The following is a 20282-nucleotide window of genomic DNA, read 5'->3' as shown; positions in this document are numbered from 1 at the left end:
TCTTTATTAGTCAATTAGTCACAGATCTCTGTTACAGAAATTATACATCAGTAATTGTCTGATTTCTGATCCAAGCTGACGAAGGAAGAAAAAAATAGCATACTGTTTAGGGATGTTTCCCCCAAAAATCTCATAAACCATGCTTTCAAGAGAGCTTGTGTGTTTTTGGCTTATCTCTAGCTTGCTCCCTACTGGATCTCTGGTAAACAAAGCGGTGCTGACCTTTTGTTATTTTGGGATAATGAAATAATCGACTCATGAGAAAACAAGTTTTGCCATCTTCAGATAATGAGAAAAATAAACTTATTATCACAGGAAAATGGGCTTTGTTATATCAAGGTAATGGGTATCTAACCCACTATCACGAGAAAATGGCATTAAAACACGACTCCAAGGGCGGCTGTTGTTCAGGCGGTCGTAATTAAGGTATTGTGTTTTGCCATTTAACCTATTTCGATTAAGTGGAATTTTTATAACATTTCATTACTTTTGACATGGAGACACTTCAGATGAACTGATATAGAAACTGAAATATAATCCAAAAAACACCACACATTTCCCTTCTTAGATGACAAAAACATCATCTAGCATCTACTGCACAGTCTGTACACAGAGGTTGTTTTTTTGACACACATATAAGTCATCTCATTTGCCATATCCCAATTCCTAATTTGAGGGATCTTGTCACTCGGGCCGTCCTCCGTCATCACACTATGACCTATTGCATGAAGCGCTCCCCAATGCTTGGGTGTGAAACCAGATAGGCGAGTCAGCTAAATAAAGAAATAGCCACAACAGTTCTGATAAACACAACGCGCCTTTGCCGGAATGCAGGGACTGACATTTGCATAGAGGTCTACTTGACAAAGTGCATCATGCAAAACAAGATGCAGCATACAGGCACGCACACACAAAAACACCACCGGGCACGACAAATAGCAACAAAGGGACTGGAAACAATCAGATTTCTATCTGCTAAAACGCTGATTCACACACAGAGAGCAAAAAGCACAAAAAGGCATCTTGAGCTCATCAAATATCCTCGAGAGCACTGAGAGTAATAGAGTACATATGGAGCCCTACAAAATGCTTCAGCCTTTTAAAATCAGCAGCTGGCTCCAGCTCTAAAAGAACTGCATTAACACACAGTCAGCCAACATAAACAAGTCTCACAATGTCACAAGTTAATTAACATCCCTTTACAGAAAATGAGCTGTCATGTTTGAGTCATTAACTGATCTATAAAGGCAATCTGAACCACACAGGTTGTCTGATAATCAACAGTTAGCATCCTTCTCTGTCCAGTAACTAAAGCAGAGATCAGATTAAGTGTCCTCTTGGGCGACCCTAGCTTGACAAAAATGAGCTGTACAATGGCAGAATGCTGTCTGTAAAAGGTTACACAGCGGAGGCATTGATCAGCTAACATGACCTGCACTCAACACTCAGAATCTTCATACACTGGGGAAAGGAGAGCAGCAAGCTGCAGAACAGAGGTGGAGAAAGGTCGGAGGTGATATTTGACAGTCTCCAGTGATCGCCACAAAGCAGGGGCAACTGATACAGCTCTGACTGGTGATGGAGGCTTTGACTGGAATCTAAACAGCTTTCTAATTGGGCCGGAGCTGTATTACAAGTGAGTTAGTGACACAAAAATTGCATTTACATGAGACGTCAGGAGGAAAAAGATGGTTCAAAACATAATTCCTGACGCTCTGTAAGTGACATTACATCCACAAACATGACTAACAGTTTTGCATCAACTTATCAAACATTCACAAACTGCACAAATAACACACCCACAACTCTCCCCCCTTACACAAATATAGACTGTAACTCTCAAGGGGCAGCAGGGTGATCCCCCATCACTCACCTTCAGGTCCCGGTGCACCACACCCATTTGATGGCAGTGAAGCACCGCCTCCAGGATCTGCTGGATGCAATGACTGCATGCAAACATCAAGGGGGGGGGCGCATGTTAGTCATAGCAGCGTTACAATCCCGTGCACAGGCCAAGAGAGTGGGGAGGGAAGGTGGTGGAAGATATGAGGAGTAGAACAGGGGTTTAAAGGGCTCTTCTGTTGCCAAGCATCACACTGTGACCTTCATTATTTTGCTTTGGCTGACCCACAGCTAAGCACACATCCAGGGTTATGAAAATGAAGCCGGTCAAGGTTTATTTAACCCTCTCACACCACAGAATCCACCAGTAGGTGTAAAGTCATGTGTTTTGCTTTGTTTTATAATTGCCAAAAATAAACAATTTATTAGAGCTGGAAATTGTAAAAACAGACAGAACCATCAGTTCTTTAACTACTCATCTGTCATGTCCTGTTCTGTTGGAGAAGATTACCAAAATCTAAGTTTAAATTTGTAATATTCAATCAAAATCACAATATTCTACATGTCTCATGTAAAAATTTGCCAAAAACAAACCTTTTGCTCTAATCTGATTGAGTAAAATTTCTGTGGTTCTCTTTTTTTCCAGTGTTGTTTACACCTGTGGGCAACTTTAGCTTTTTCATTTATTTTTAGAATTTCTGAAATGATTTCTTAACCAATCTGTTATAGGGCACATTTATAGGCATTTCAGAGTTGTCTTTACTTCTTGCCATGGTTCTGCTGTTTCCATAGAGATGCAGGATTTTATAATGCACAAAAAAATTTGTTTACGGGGTGTAAAAATGAAACAGGAGCAAAACACACCAGGAAAATACTTATGGTTTAGAGGGTTAAATAACTTTAAGCTTCGGGGCCCAGATGTAAAGAACTTTGTAAAGCACTTTTTTTTTTTAATACAAATTGGCTATATGGTGGACTTGCTCATCTGTGTTGAGCTTCTCAGCTAAAAGGTGACCTCAGCTTCAAATGGCTACTGTAGCTGTGAACAAACACCCTCCAGCACAGCAGATGTCATCAATGACCTTCATTAGTGAAGTTTTTGGGGGCTGGCTGCAGCTTTGGCTTTGACTCGGTTGGCCTGGAGGGGCGTAGCTGTAGGTGCTCTGCAACAGAAGACTCCTTGGAATCAATCTAATCTGCAATGAACCAGTGGATGTGATCTTCATCTTAGATACTCTATTCTGCGTAGATGAGTAAATCATTGAACAAACTCATCTGAGAAACACATTTTACTGCTGCTGGCTGAAGGTGGTGTCCACCCCACCTCCCTCTGTGTGTTTCAGTCAGCAGGCTTTGGGTGATGGGAGAGGGGTGTGAGAATATGGCTGGCCGAGGGGGGCACAGAAAGCGTTGATGAAGGAGGTAAGGGAAGGAGTGAGTCATTGTGCAATTAATAACATTTAAAAGATGTGTCTGGGATCAGTGCCATGTCTACTGCCAGTCTCGCTGGCCTCTGCTGACAAGAGTTGTCGTTCTGATGTCAGTAAGCTGCTGGACACTAAAAATAAAACCCCAAAAGCCAAAAACTGTGCAAGGGACACTGAGGGGCGATTGAGGTGTGAGTCTATGCAGAGACTGGATGATATATATATATGTATATATACTATATAAAATACATATATAGATATCTGTGATGAAACAGACAACAAGTACGTGTGTGTTTAGGGCCATGTACGTTGTCTGGGTCCAGCTGTGGGATGTGTGAACTAATGCAGAGCTGCATTAGTTCACACATGCATGTACAGCTGCGAACGTGTCTGTGTGTGGGCGAAAGTGTACATGTGCTTCCTGTGCACTGACGAGTTTGTTTGCTTGAGTTTCAACGGTGTGCCATGTCTTATTATATGTCAGAGTAAGTCAAAACATTAATGTCTCAGTTTCAACAGTCATTCAGTAACCAAAGAGAAATTGCTTTCTGAGCTGCAAAGATGTTCGATCATACCAAATAAATGCTGCAGATTTCTGTGCTGTGAGAAACTAAGAAATGTAGGGTTCTTGGGCAAAGAAAGTGAAGCTGTTTGTCACACTGCAATGCACTGTTTTTGAAAGACAGTAGATTAGGTTATGCTGTCTGATGAGCCAACAAACTCATGGATTTATTGGTCACATTTGTGGATTATATTTTATTGTCTATTCCAGCTCCAACCATGTGGCCCCTTATTAAGTTTTCAGCTTGAGGGCAACTTAAGAAAACGTTTTGGACAATTAATTATGCAGAAAATCACATTTATGTTTGTTATTTAAATTGTAAAACCGACTGCTGGCATATAATATTATGTGAAATTAGAAACCACCAAAGTGGAATGAGATGTGAAGAAGCGGCTTGGTTTTTTAAAGTCCATTTTAGTTTCTTCGAAAATATGGACTAATTCTTGTCACAGTTATTGTCCCTTTTAAATGCTGCACATAAATAAATTGTTACAAGAAACGACTCGGCTGTTGGCAGTGTTTCATAAAAATCAAAAGGTGCAATACGGTTAGAAGAAGCTTTATACTGGGAATTTGTTAGCACTTTTGTCTGTGTTTTTGTTTCTTTTGTGTTTTTGTTTCCTGATTCAAACAGTTTGGAAGAAAGTCAAAATATGACAAAGTGTTGGAGTACTGCTTCACCATGGATGTCTAACTTTGTCTAACTGACAGGTTAATAATCTAATTATCTTGTTACAGATGACAGGATTAACAACTGATTCGCTTTTGGGGAAAAGTACCAGAAGTTTTCAAACTGTTTTATTGTTAAGTAGAGATGAGCAGTGCTTTGGCTGCATTTAAAAGTGTAGCTGCAGCTATAAGAGAGGCCACAACCTTCAACATTCACTTGATGATTGTGTTTTTTTTTCTGCTACCTTGACACTGTGTGCAAAAGTGCACAGATTGCCTTATTTCTTGTGTGCCTTGAAGTTTGCATTATTTACATAGTCTAAAATCCTGACATCTGGACACGAGAGAAAAGCCTAAACAACCTAAACAGATATCTAAGGTCTGTCTGATGTTTTATGCACATCGCAAACATACTGCACTAACTGACAGACCTAAATCGGTTTTAATGTAACGGAAAAGTAAGACCCCAAATGCAAGAGTCTGGCCAGTGTGTGAAATATTTCTAACCTGACAGAAATAAGAAAGAGGGAGAGACAGAAAGTGAGGAGCAGAAACAGAGAGAGAGTGACACTGAGAGAGAGAGAAGACGGACCGGCATGACTGTAAAGTTCAGGGCAATAAATTCAAAACCTGTGTCTTGTTTCTAAAGGTCTCCCAGTGAATAAATACTGAGCAGGTCACATCTACAGAGCGTCTGTGTGTGCATACTGAGCGATCACTAAAAGACAACACAAGCATGTGGCTGCATGTGTCTGTAAAAGTGCAGTCAAGGCTAAAGCAGCTTCTATCTATGAAATGCGTGCCCCCTCATTTATACATAACGTGTTTCTGTGTGTAGGTATGTCAGCAGTTCAGAGAGTGTGTGTGTTCCTATGCATGCTCCACCACGTGTGTGTTTATGTATGCACTCGATAGGAGGACATCATCCCACATGTTCTTGAGTTAGCTGTCAGGTCAGGTGGTCACGCTGTGGATATTTGCTGTATTATCAGAACAACTGTGTAATGTTCTGACAATCTCATATCACAGACTATGATCTGCTTTTCAGAGGATTCCTACACAGAGTGCTCGGTGTAAGCATTTTATTTAGAGAACTCAGTCACTGCTAACCAGCTAGTTGCAGCCCGACTCGTTTCTCAACCTACAAGCTGGCCCGGTCCATCCTAATGTGGTTTGGCTGCCTCGTCAGTGAGTCTCTTTTTCCAGACACAGACTCCAACTCACCATCTCAGACCACAGCAGTCATTGTCCTGCTCTCCTTGTAAAGTCTGCTTGTGATGAGACAACCGACTACCATCACGAGCTGCAGTCCGAGATGGTGGAGCTGGAGTTTGTCTATCCAGAGACTCACTGGCAGCTGAAATAGAGAACTGCCACAACATCAGATTTAACAGTTTAACCAGATATGTATTTACTAGATATATATTGCAGATATCAATAATTAAGTTCTTCTAACATTTCATAATATTTTCTAGTCCAACAACTTCACTTCTACCACTCATATGTATGGGGTTTCTCATTACAGACACCCACAATTCGCCCTGCAGATATTTGTAAATGCATTCTAACTTGTATTAATACTAGTTTTAGACATCTACAGCTGAATTGTGGCTAATGAAAATAATCAGAAAAATTGGAATGGTCGATAATCGGTCGAACCTTTGCACAAAGGTATAAAACTGCAAATGTTCAAAGTATAGCACACTGATTTCTAACGCTGTATGAACAATAATTACCTAATATACGAATAGGCCAATGAGAGTTTTTGAAAATGGTGACTTGAACATGATCTTGATTACATTCATCAAAAAGAAAAGCATTAATTTTGCTTTTCTAGTTTGATAATAAAAGTTACTGTTCAGTGTTTATTCACTGAGTTAGACCTTATATCAGGATGAAAATGTGCTGAAAATGTGTGTTTAAGAGGATTTAATCTCAAATTTTTCTGGCTTATAGATATTTAGAGGTTAATTATTGTTCTTATTAGTGTTGTTACTGATATATCTGTTTCTGACCTCTTCTATATGTAAACAAGCAGCTCAAGAGATCAAAACATCACAAAGAAAACTTCACTGAAAGCACACAAGCAGCAACACACTTCTTTCACTGTGTGCGTCCCGCAGCTCAAGATCTCTTAACGTCTCTATAAAGGCATGTTCGATATCAGCTGAGGCTGTCTTGAAAATACCGGGATCAATACAAGAAAAATAAACGATTGAAAGCTGGAGAAAACAGAGGAGGGAAGAAAGAGAAAATCAATGAAGAACACAGTAAATATAGCTGTGGATTGTATTTAACTAGCCTGGTGGGAGAAACTGATGGTTGTATGGACATGTGTAAACACTGGATATTTATTACACTTGCAGAAAGTTGCGTGCTCGCTGCGGGTGACCGTGTGTGCATTTGTACAAGCTCATTGATCTGGCTGTCAGTCAGTGCAACAGCAGCTTATGTTGCATACTTGCTTGTAAAATGGTTGAAAAGAGACTGGGTGAGAGGGTAGATTGAACAGGGATGTTGGGAGGGTGGGTTGGTGGGTGAGGCAGGCCAGGGTCCTCCCATATCAAAATAAAATACAATACGATCAGAAAGCAACAAGAAAACATTAGAGCATACCAAGAGACAAGTCAGACAGGCGGACATCAGACCAGCGACTGACAGGAAACGACACGAACAGACGAGATTGAGGAGGGAGGGAGGGAGGAGCAAAGGAAGGAACGGAGGAAGGAAAGGAAGCAAGCAAAGGTTGTGGGGACGGGGGAGATTAGGAGGAGGGTGAGGGATGCAGATGCTCCTCTACATATACTAACCTTCAGGTCCCTGTGCACTATGTCATGTTGGTGAATGTGATGGACACTTTCTAGAATCTGATGGATACAGTGACTGTGAAGACAAAACAGAGAGAGGAGGGATGGTGGGGGTGGAGGCGAGTGAAAGGAGGGATGTTGATGGATTGGGGGGGTGTACAGAGAGGGGAGGGATGGAAGGGAGGAGAGACAGGGGAGTGAAGGAGAAAAGGGGGGGATGCAAGATGAACAGAGTGACGGGGAAGGCCAACGATGAAATTAAAGATGAGAAAAAGGGCAGGTTAGAGTAGAGGAGGCCAAGTGACAGAAGTCAGAGGAAAGGAGGAAGAGGAGAATGAGGAGGAGGAGAGGTCAGATAATAGGAGAGGAGAAACAGAGAGATGGATGCAGATGTCGGAAAGGAGAGGGATGGGTGGGTGAACGCAGGAGGAGGAGGAGACAAAAACACGCATTTTGTTTTGTTTTTTAAAACATGATGAGAGACAAGGGCAGCCACAGCAGAAAAACCTGCCAGACAAGAAAATCACAACAACAGTGACGAGGAGGAGAGAGGAGAGGAGAGGAGAGGAGAGGAGACTACAAGAATAAAAAGGATGACAGATGGTGAAAAAGAAGATAAAAAAAATAACCTTCTGCAGTGAAAAAAAAAGGCGATAATAATACATGAAAGAAATGGAACACTTATGTATAGGATGACACTGAATCATAGAAGACTGGTGGGTTGATGCCAGGCTATTTTTCCATCACTAAAAGGAAAACACTGCAAAGAGATACGTGAACCTACCACACTCTATTGTGTGTGTGTTAGTGCGTGTGTGTGTGCGTCTGTGTGTGTGTGCATTTAAAATGTGTGTGTACGTAGGCTTGCTGCGATGAGAGATTGTAATGTGCAGAATATGTGACTAATAGCAGGCGCAAGGAGACAGGCACCCTGCAGGATCCACACCCACACAGTGTCTAGTGAGTGGGAGGACTGAGAGAGAGAATCAGAGAGATATATGTGATGCGTTCATGCTCGCTCAGAAACACACAAATCTACAACATGCACATGCCTAGCTTATGATGTGACACTCCTCAAGACCAAAAGGCATATCTGTCTTGTGATATTTCCTACAGGCTGCTTTCATTTCCTGATCTTAAAGCCGATTCCATGACCAAACATCCTGCCAACAGTGACTTAAAAGGAGGTAAATCGTTACATAAAAGTGCCAGAAGAGTCATTAGTTAGGAATGAATCATTTAAAATTTGTTTATGGTGAGATTCACTGGTTTAATTTCTCACCTTGCTGCGGTGATGTAGTTCTACTTCATGGCCAAGTAAGGTCACCATTATTTATATAGAACATTTAAAACAACAGATAACAAGCACTTTCCAATAGAGAAATAATATTGGCATTACAAATTCATCCGACTAATTTAATTAATAGTGTGTTAGCGTGCTCTGAAATTTAAAAAAAAAAACTGTATTTCTATAGAATGGTCTGGCTGTAACTCATTATCACTCTGCAGTAGGGTTGCTTGTATTTCTTTAAACCAGTCAAAACTTTCTTCAGAGCAATCATTAATGGCTAATTTTGTAGCGATTAATCTATTGACTAAAAAATTAGATGGATTCTATTTTGACAAACTGCTTGGCTCTGAAAAATGCAGCACAAATGAATGTCAACAAAGTGCAAAACTATAGAGTTAAACTGCCAACTTCAAATTTACTAATGAAGTCAGTAATTAACCTCCAAAAGAAATCTAAGTTTCAATCAAACCATTTAACAAAGCGAAAAAAGTTGTCTGTATATTGAACAAAATGTAACATTTACATGGTGGATATTTTACAAGCACAGAGCAGCTAAATCAACTCATTTTTTCTTTAGTGTGTAATTGTAATTGAATGAAAATCTAGCAAAATGCACAGCACAGCGGCTGTCTTTAACTCATGTGTATGGTGAGTTTGTCAGACAATGTTACGGTTTTAAGCCCAGATGACTTTTTTAATCTTTAGTTACCATGAGTGGCTGTGATAACTATAAATGTTGAGTTTTCCTCTTCCAGGAAGCTCATGCATCTGAAGCAGCCAGATAACAGACCCCTTCCTGCTCTATGTTCTGTTATTCACACTTCCTATCCTTCTGTTTGGGCTGGAATTTGCGATGTGATATAATAGAGAAAGTAATTCAGAATTTTACTGCATGTACGCATGAACATAAGGCTTCAATAGGAGAGTTTCTCCTCCTCATTACTGTATTTACCCCCTCGTGCATGCCTGTAATATCTTACTGTCCAAAACCATTGTGTCATTGTAGGGGACTTGTGTGTTCAAAAACTCCTGGTGGGGCAAAGAAGGAGAAAAGTGCAGCCCTCATCACACAGGGCAAAAACATGTAACTTGCTCAGCACTTTGAGCCGCAATGTCCAACTGTTCTCTGAAGGAAAGTAAAGTGATACTGGGAGGAAAATCAGAGGCAGGGCACCTTCTCTGCCTCTCATATGTCTGTGTAGACGCTCAGTATTGAACTGTATTCAAATAAAACATGTCCAAGCTTGTGTGAAGGGTAAAAATACTTCAAACTGGGGGGAAAAAAATCACGTTGACTACTATTTTTTATGTGCTGAATAAATGTGATGGTGAAAATCTTGCAAAATCTTTCGCAATAGAAAATACAGCAATGCAGTCTAGCAGAATCTAATTTTGCAGAACAATATTTTTAATATTAGACAACAATGCTGACTGATGGGTTACAGTATATTGGTCGTTGTCGAAACTTTCCCACTCCACATGTACTAAATAATCTGTAATTGGATGCAACACAATTAGGACGATGCTTATTGGATGTACTAGGCATCTAGGAGGTGTAATTTATTTTGTCGAGAGAAGACGGCAAAGGGAACAAAGAACAGTGGCGAGAAGACAAACATCCTGAAAAAGAGTTGTTGAGTCATTGAGTCATTTTTCTAGTTGTGTTTAAGCCATTTTCACTTCATAAATTGATAAATCTGATAACTAGTTTAGCTTGATGAATGTATGTTGTATTTTATGCCGTCAATCTTGCTAATGCTATCATTGTTGCCATGGTTTGGGTCAGTTGACGCTGTGCAGCAAATAACAGTCTGGAATCATGTTAATGTCCTGTTTTTCCTGAGTAAAGAAGCTGAACATCAGATGGTGACTCTGTGACAGGAGCCCTGTGGAAGTCAATACCAAGCGTCAACATGAAGGAGATACAAATCATCACCTCAGGTCAGGACTGTCAGAACAAAATCAGAGCAAATACAAAAACTTGAAGGATCAGCCTTAAGTTGAAGTGACAGGCTTCGTATCCAGACAGCCATATACACAACAAATCATGTGATCACAAAAATCTGTGCAGAGAACTGTGTCTACATCAAGACACCGTCACATAATCTTCTGGCCACATCAGCAACCACTAAATCTAACTACAAATCAGGACTACTGTTCCCTTCTTGTGTGAGATGCAAATCCAGCTGCAGTGCAGTTCATCTGAACATCAAGTCTTGCTACTCTGATAAGCCTCTACACGCAAAACGCTAAACAACAACTTCAACTTTACAGAGAGCATCAGTAAACCATTGGATGGTGTAGAAATCCGACCTTCTAGGAGCTAAAGACAGTTTTGTCAGGATGTGTGCAACTCTCTAGACTAAAGGTGAATTCATGGTTTTGCATAGGTGTCCTTTCACCTCGCTCTCCACTTATGGAGAAGGATTATGGGGACTGAACCAGCGCTTACACCTGAAAAAAGCGTCCTTTTGATACGATAAACAGTGCATGCATTTGTGAGAACTGTTGGTAACTGCTAATGCAACAGGACTTGGTTTCACTCCACTACACATCACTTTGATTCGTCTTGACTTATTGTACTTTTTGCGCAGCAGGTGCAAAAGCAAAAGGCCAAATAACGGCACCAACATGGCCTACTTTTCTGATTGTTCCACATATTTTTGCCACTGCCCCCAAGTGTCAGCAGATGTCTGAAACAGGTAGATGTGCATCTTTGAAGGCTTGTAGAGCATCAGTGCAGTAGTATGTTTCAGGCCATTGCTCATAGAGGCTCATTTTTCTCTGTGTTTGCTGAACATTAGGCAAAACAACTTAATAAATCAACACCACTGTGTCTTGGGGACTGTGTTTTTGAGTCTCCCTGCTCCCTAATGAGCAAAGGTTTCTTGATGCAGCTTTAACTCACAACCAAACTGAGCACATAATGACCTCGATCCAATCAAACGCTACTGAAGACTAACCGATAGGCTCTGACAGGGGGCGACAAGGTGTGATGCTGCACAGTTTGGGGTCTGCGTGACTGTGAGACTAATTATCGTAGCTAATTAAAGTCCCACTTCTTGCTGGTCTCCAAGGGAGCAGGGGTGGAGGCGGGTGGGGGGACTGGCCTGGATGAGTGACATTCAGAAGGGAGAGGGAAGGAAAGTGTGTGTCTGTGTGTGCATGAGCAGGAGATGAGTGCTGGAAGGGTTATAAGGTGCGTGGGAAAGCCAGCAATCACCGTGGGGTTTAAATAGCGCAGTTATTTGTACTGGAGCATAGAGAAGGTACATGGCAGCCTACACAGAAATTTTAAAATACTGCATCTCTTTTCTCAAGAGTATAGAAAAAAACTCTACCGAACAGCTGAATCCATCAAGCTATTAACATCTTCATGTCAACCTTCATTCGCTGGCAAAAACGTCCAACCTGAAACAGCTGCTCTACTTCAGATATGAAGAGAAAGTCGCAGGCAGATGTTGAAAACTGCTTAAGATGCAGTTCTGACAAAACCACTGTCCTCCTTTGTGCCCAGGAAAACTCTCAGATAATTCGCACTTAAATTCTACGCTAAGTGCAATTTTTAGAGAATGAATGACAGCAAAAACAACAGAATGAGGCAGCATTTTTTAAAATTACGATCATGATTTGAGCAACAAACTCATCTGAAAGCTTATCTGTCATATAAAAGGGGAAAAACATCTCATGCAGCTTTGCATGTCAAAGAGATTCTCTAACAAAGGCTGAGGAGTATACTTTCATGACAATCTCACATGTCGGCTTCAGCTTAGTCACTACATTATAGGGAACTTTATGCTTTGAGAACTTAAAGGAGGACATTTACAACAATATTTCAAGTTTACAATATGTGACACAATAATGATACAACTACTTTTTCATTAATAGTATTTCTGTTAATTATATATCAGCTACAATGGACAGACTCTTTTGAAATAGCAGCAAACATCAATTTAGTATAAAACATGTTTGTGTGTGTTAATTAGTTTACTTCTGCCATGCACTAAGATGTAGGACAGATTGAAGAATTCATCCCTCTGAATGCCAAACCCTGCCAGCAGGTTTAAAATTCCTGGTTTTTAAGTCACCAAAATGACACCATTTATCATAGCACCAATGATCCCGAATAACTGTATTGGATTTTGGGTTTTGTCAGGAAAAAACGGTTATAAAATCCTTTAGGATATTTCATTAAAATCCATATTCTATGTCTCGTTTAAGAATTTGCCAGAAATAAACCATTTACAGTAACCAGATTATGTAAAGAAGAAAAAATTTTGTAATCCTCAACACAACCAAAACACCTAGAGTGACTCAGCTGTGACCAGCAGTCACAAGACAAAAATTTAGTTTTCAGCAGAACTGAACTGAACTGCAGGCTTTACATGGGCTTTACAGGGTTTATATGGAGCAGTTGGACACAAGGATGGAGACAACTTGTGATTTTCTTTCTTCCAAGACACATGAAATTCTAACTTTGTCATTCTGCACAGAAAGAGATCTTTGTGTTCTCTCTACTTCCAGCTGTGGCCATGCTGTTTCCATGGAGGTGGACAATTTCATACTGCAGTGAAAAATGAGCCCACAGTGTGTAAACATCTGATGGGAAAAAAACGCAAAAAGGCCATTTTCTACTTTTAACTATACACCCTGATATTTTGTGCAGATTATATTGAAAAACTGGCACACTGACAAGATTTTGAGCCCTTAATGATACAAATCCAATAACATTTAGCATTTGCTTCCGTCAGTACTTTAGCAAAGCAGAGAAGCACGAATGCACTTGAATAGCAAAAAGATATGTAAACTTGCAGGTAGCTATTAAAGATTTTAAATTATCTTTTTTCATACTCTCTATAATGCAGCGTTTGTGTGTTTGCATTAAAGAGATCAAATTACCGAACACTGTGGAATATGACCTTTTTGCTGTGAGTGATATGTGAGATTCTTTGCCACCCGTTGCTGCTGCTGAAAAATGTGACATTATTGCACACCCATCGTAGTGCAATAAGTGGACGATAATGTTCATCCAATCGTTCCTGTGAGCTAATCACACACCCAGTGTGAAAGAAGTATGACTGTGGAAAACAGGCCATATCAGGCTTGACTTATTTGCTGATGTGGTTTTCTGCACTAAAAGCTAAAAGCTGAGCTGTGAGCAAAAGGGTTCTATTGTAACTCTTAAAGGAAGTGTTTTTAGAGCACTTGTTATACACAATTACAACAGCTTCACTGTAATGTCAGTTGAGATTACACAGCAGCTCAGTAGTTAGAACTGGGACTGACCCAGCAATGCAACATGATGATGTAAATGAAATCACTACATTCTATGCAGCCTGAAAAACTGCAATCAGCAAATTTATGTGTTCAGAAAGAGATTTAATGTGTAAAATCAGCTTTAATAGTTACTTCAATGATTAGAGGGGTCATGCTCTGTGTCAAATTATGGGAAATGTCCCTACACATAGTAATTAGGATACCACTGCAAATATGCATCTGTGAGACTCTGCAATCGAAAAATGTCCTTAATCAAAAAGGATAAGACAGAAAATAAATTCACACTTTAGTGAACAGATCAGACTTTTACAGTAAAAATATTTCCCAACAGCTGTAATGAGCTCAACCTGAGGACAGCTGCAATGAAACAAATAATCTAACTGCAGCTTACAAACTGTATCTCTATGTGTTAACTAAATCTGATTTTCAAGTTCTGGGAATTCAAAATAAAATTTTGTCACCAGCTGCTATAAAATGGATATTTGAGATTTGAAGTAGGCCTGCGCAATGTGTCCTTTCAGCATCAACATTTCAATGTGCGCATATCCACCAGCGGCATCGCAAGAACTGTGATATAAAATTACATCAAACACATCATGCTACCAATGAAAACTCATACAGTTCTGCTTTCTATGACTAATCTACAAGAGAAGGCTGTGTGATACTTTATTTAGATTCTTGGACACACTGCCTTTTGTTTAACTTTATCTAAAAGAAGCAGAACTGGTTGACATGCAGGCTCTACAAATTGAGTAAGAAGCAGGAGGGAAAGGGAAGATTTGCTGCAAACAAACAAAAAAAGTTCCATAACTTGTATGGAGATGTTTCAGCTCCAGAAAGAATGATATTAACTATAACATCTGTCGGCAGCGTCTGGCCACTCTTTCTTCTACATGAGGCAACACAACTAATTTGTTTGATCATTTCTGGGCATTTTTAGCTCCTGTCACATTTCTACTTGTTTTTCACTCTAATATAAGGCAGTGCACCTCTATGGAAACAGCTCAACCATGGCTAGAAACAAGAAAAGCACACGGAGAGCGTAGTACTACATGGACTACAGCATAGTTGAATTTCTAACTTTTTCTGTTTTCAGGTTTTCTGGCTCTGATATTTGGTATATTTTGCTGATTTTGTTTTTAGCAATAACATACCTTTTAAACCTGCAGGTGGGTTTTGGGCTTCATAGGGATAAATCAGCACCACAAAGCTCAGCATGATGAGTGTAAAGCCAAACTTGACTACTTTCCAAAGCAAGAAACTATATCAGATGCCTTCACCCGTGGGACACAATATGAGAAATATCCAAATAGCTACAAGTCATTTGGTAAAGATTCCTGTACGTTTTCATGTGGCAGTATAAAGTACACGGCAGAAAAAAAACAATATTGCCATGTCAGTTTTTCCCAGTGTCATACAGGAATAATTTAAATGTCATACAAACTACTAGTCCAACAGCTTTGCAGCAGAACCTAGAGCTGAAGGCAACCATTTACTGAGCCGTCCTGGTGTGATTCTCTACAATATCAGACTATTCAGTTTTGCTTTTAACGCTGCTGAATGGACTAAACACCCACATCACAACTGTCAGTTTCAAGCATCTCTCTCACTCTTCTCTCAGCCTATTGTCTGTCCACCCCCCCTCCAGCTACTCCATTTCCTCTTCCGCCATTGGTTAAAGTGAATGTGTGTGTGTCTGTGAGTCAGCAGGGGTGGTGGGCGTGAGATATAAAACAGCGTGGGTGGTGGTGGCGGTGGCGGCGATGGTGGTGTGATGGGGGGGGCAGAAAAAGAAAGCAAAGAGGAGTACTGAAGGAAAATCAAAAGAAGAAAATAAAGTAAGAAGTTGAGGCACACTACAGGTCGGGCCATTTGTGTAGTTCTGCTTACATTCTTGTTTTCATCTGTCTCACTATGTGAATAAAGGAAAGCATATGGGGGAAATCAGGAGGGATCATAACAGTATAAGATGTACCTTAAGCTAATAGGATCATTTAAAAGAAACATATTTGAGGTTTGACCAGTAAGAGTGTGTTGCTATAGTTAAAAATTACCATCTGCCCATAATATTAAGAATAAAGCCTCATTGGAGTGCATAAAAGACACTAAAAACTTAATGGATTTACATTGTCTCATTCTTAGAGAAAGTAAGACAGATATTGTTATGTTTTGGATGATCCTGACAGCTCTCTTGGTTGCCCACATTTGTGAAAAATCTTGGACAGCTCCTTCAAATTTGACAGTCAGATCAGCTTAGTGGTCAAAATGAGCTTTTTTCAGCCAGTTATTCAGACTTTAATAAAGCTGAAGTCTCATCTATCTCCCAAAGACTGTCATTCTTTCAAAGTCAGCACAGAGCAGTCATGTCTTCAGTGTCTTTGTGCATTTCAGAATTGATTTTTAGATTTTATTTATTGTTTGTAAGGTTTTAAATGGACTGATGTCACCTTGTTTAGCAGAACTCCTGCATCATCACACCCACATGAAAGCACTGAGATCAATAACATCTTGGATGCTCTGAGAACTAAACACAAAAATAGAGGCAACTGACAGCAGCTGCTCCTAAACTGCAACAGTTGATCTTTTCATGTAAGAACTCATCTGACTTCCTAAAGTCTAAAGAAAACTAACAACATGACTTCATCTCTTATTGTGTTGTAACTTTTTATGCTCGTTATTTCACTGTCTTCTATTGCTCACTGTGCTTTACTGTGTTTTATGAGCTGCAACTTTGATGCGGTTCAACTTTTGCTCTTTTAAATTTGACTTTCACAAATATCAGCAGCCCTTATGTGAAAGATATGATGTAGTTTTTATTATTTGCAGTGAGTCCCAGGCTTCAAAGGTTCCTGTGCCAGGGTCTAATTGCTGTTTTATTTTCCCACCACACAATGCACTTTAGGTGAAAATCACAAACATGTAATTGCTTTTTGAGAACATAAAATCTAAAGATGCATCCATCAGAACAATTTTAATCGTGCTAAGTGCTTCTTGCTGTACCATGTTTTTCACTTTGCAGTCCATTTGTCTGTTTACCACAAACAAAAACTCTGCTGCCAGCTCAATTTTCACCACAAGGTTTTAGATGTTGGACGGTCATTACGGCAAGCTGCGTCGCACTTTGCATTTGAAATAGGGGCTAAATTGCAGACTTTTAACTATCCACATCTACTGATATTTTCAGATTAGAAAACGCAAAAAGCAGATTTGTTTTCAAATATGATTTAGTCTTGAAAACCCATATTGGTCAAACCTTGGATTGGACATAAAGGTTGTTCCTGAATCAGTGGGAGGTGAAGTGTTGTCGCATGAATGTGAAGGAAGAAGCAAAGATGTAATAAAATAAGGAGAAAAAGAGGAGTAGAGGAGGAACAAGGAAGTAAGGACAGCAATAAAGAGAGGGAGAACAGAAAACAGCTAGCAGAAGAGAAGAAATAAAAGAGAACAAGGAAAAGAACAGCAGAGGAAAAACAGGGAAACAATAAAACACGTAGAGGATGTAAGGAGAAGAAAAGAGGAAGATCAGAAAGTAAAAGGAGGAGGACAAGAAAGTGAGAAGAAGGAGAGAACAGCAGAGTAACACAGAAAAGGGAGAGATACGTACAAGTAACAAACAACAGATAAGATATAGACAACAGAAGCTAAAGACCATCTGAGGACACAGAGAAGCCCGTTCGCACATACAGGAGTGAAGGCTGCGCTCCTACCTGGCGTCGGCCTCGCTGTAATACTCTCTGGCTACGATGTCCTCAAACAGTTCACCTCCAGTTACCCTGTGTACACACACACACACACACACACACACACACACACACATATATCTATATATATATATATATATATATAAAAATAAACTTATACGAAACATGGGATGCTTGAACTAGAAGGTGGTGATGGTGGTGGTAGGTTGGGGGTAAAAAACCTACAAAGCAAGGATTCCTTCTGCGTTGCTTTGCTCCTGCAGCACCCCCCCTTCCCCCAGTCATCCTCCCCGCCACCCCTCTTCCCACACCGTTACCATGGAAACTAGAGGGAATTGCCGAGAGATGGATGTGAAGGCGTGGGTGGTGGTCGTGGTGGTGGTGGGGGGGCAAATATAGGAGAGAGTTATGTAATTGTATATGTATGGATGGGCTGGGAAATCAAGGGGGAGGAAGAAGAAGAAGGAGAAGAAGAAGAAAAGGGGACGAAGAGGAACATCGACAAAGCTGAGGAGAGGAAGAGGAGAGGAAGAAGAGAGGGAGAGGAGAGGAAGAGGAGAGGAAGAGGAGAGGAGAGGAGAGGAGAGGAGAGGAGAGGAGAGGAGAGGAGAGGAGAGGAGAGGAGAGGAGAGGAGAGGAGAGGAGAGGAGAGGAGAGGAGAGGAGAGGAGAGGAGAGGAGGACTTACAAGTCAAACAGGAGGTAGTGGAAGCCCTCCTCTGATATACTGTCATGAAGACGAACTGCAAGAGAAGGACAAAGAGATTGAGAGATGAATGTCTGCGTTTCGCTGTGTTTTATCATTATTTCATCGCGTTTCATTATTAATTCCTCGTCTCTGTATCGTTGGAAACAATAAACTGTTTGAACTGAAACCGTGTCTGAATAACACAGGGAATCTCTGCTGCATTTTAAGCAGGACATTTAATAAAATAAAGAAAATAAAACATGCATCATGTGAGGAGGACGTGGGTCTACATTTATCGGAAGATACTTGGAATTCTATAGTCCAACTCGTCGATTTCATCTCTCTTGAGTTGGTAATTACATAATTCATTTTAGAGTGGTGAATATGACTCTTAGACCTGGGCACTGAAACAATGTATTCAAAGCAAAACACCATGAAACTTCAGCTGCCTTAATTAAACCCAAACATGCTCTCTCCCTGGCTTCAAAACAGTCTATGTTATCCTTTGATATTGGAGTCAATTCGACCTCCATTGCACCTCCTCATCAGCCACCTGCAGACTCCCCATGAAGTGATACCTGACCACTGGTGGGGCAGCTTTACTCTGGTTGCTCCATTTCTAACTGTCTTTATTTAACGTGTATCAAGATGAGATGATTCAATAATCCTTATTTATTTTTCCATATATGTGCATAATTTATCTATTTGTGTGTATTTCTCATTACTGTGTTTAAGAATATGCACCTTGAGAAAGCGGCTAAATTCAAAACAAACCTTTTGTTCTGCTGGTCCTAATTATAAATAGGTCATTATACATTATCAAAAATTACTGACTGAGATTAGACCTTTTATCATGATCAAATTTTTAAGTGTATCGCCCAGCCCTAGCACATAGCCCCTGAGGCTAGGTCCCTTTGTGACATATGCTAAAGGGTTGAAGCTTTCTTTATTCATACAAGGGGACTCATCTTGAAACAAGAAGTATAATTTTTATTTTAGGGCATAACTGTTACTAAAACAACATTAATTGTTGTCCACAAAAACTCAAACATTTGTCAATATTTTTTTCTAAGAAGAGGAAAGCTTCAAGCTGGAGTTCTGCTGCTCCACGACAAGGCCCCTGTCCACATATCAGTCAATCAGTACTCCAATAAACTCTAGTTACTTCCAACAAAGCCTATTTAATACATTGAAACAGATAAATATTACGCTAAACTTGTGTATTAGAGTACTATATATTTTTACTAATATATTCATTCCAATAAACACTAAGAGATGGATTGGCACACATTGTGATAAAAGGGTTTTCATTAGTAGTTAAGGTAACATTTTAGGATCATTTAATAAAGAAGTAATAAATATGGTTTATTTTATGACAGCACATAATAAATGAACATTATGCAAAATCAAAACTGGTGTGCACTATATAATAGGTAGTAGTAATGTGTCTGATTTTACTAAAATGCATATTTACTGCGGCAAATGGAGGAGCAAAATATCCTCACCAATGTTGGGGTGTTTTAACAGGCGACAAATCCGAGCCTCTCGCTCCAGCTTCTGGTGATCTGAGAAGATAAAGACAGAGGAAGAAAAAGCAGGGTTATTCTTTAAGTCCAGAACACATGATCACATAATGATCTAATAGTACTGCAGCCTGTTTGAGACAAGGAGGTTAAAAATGAAAAAAGTGTTGAAACCAGTGCAAAGTGGTGTCATTACACATAGCTTGATAAAAAACATGCTGTCTGAAAAACGACATAAACATATTGACAAATGAGGCACAGTGAGTAAAACTACCCAGCAGGTGTAAATCTGAAAAAGCTAAAATTCAATAACGAGAAGTGTTGTTTCTTCATGTTTTGACGAGATCACTGGTGTTGCAGAGTATCAGTTCTGATGGATACATGCACAAAAAAGATTTAAAAAATCAATTTGATCCATCGATTGAAATAAGGATGGTATGTTAGCATAATGGTTGAAATTCAATAGATAAATGTACAATTCAAGGTACACTGCAAA

At 39.9% G+C, this 20282-nt stretch overlaps 1 protein-coding gene across 50 annotated transcripts in view; it reads right to left on the bottom strand.

Moving 5' to 3' along the window:
* The window catches only part of camk2b1 (calcium/calmodulin-dependent protein kinase (CaM kinase) II beta 1), a 95835-nt gene that overhangs the window by 57219 nt on the left and 18334 nt on the right, over positions 1-20282 (bottom strand). For 37 of the 50 annotated variants that reach the window (XM_055011716.1, XM_055011721.1, XM_055011718.1 and 34 more), the window contains exons 3-6: positions 19769-19828; positions 18264-18318; positions 17583-17648; positions 1874-1946 (exon numbers count right to left, since the gene is read on the bottom strand). In XM_055011716.1, coding sequence (XP_054867691.1) covers positions 1874-1946; positions 17583-17648; positions 18264-18318; positions 19769-19828 — 254 coding nt within the window. Of the gene's footprint in view, positions 1-1873; positions 1947-7310; positions 7390-17582; positions 17649-18263; positions 18319-19768; positions 19829-20282 lie in introns of those variants that run through there. The other 13 variants (XM_055011717.1, XM_055011723.1, XM_055011734.1 and 10 more) reach the window with 2 other exon arrangements.

The sequence above is a fragment of the Amphiprion ocellaris genome, chromosome 6, assembly GCF_022539595.1.
Source record: "Amphiprion ocellaris isolate individual 3 ecotype Okinawa chromosome 6, ASM2253959v1, whole genome shotgun sequence".
Classification (NCBI taxonomy): domain Eukaryota; kingdom Metazoa; phylum Chordata; class Actinopteri; family Pomacentridae; genus Amphiprion; species Amphiprion ocellaris.
This window is presented reverse-complemented; position numbering and strand designations above follow the sequence as displayed.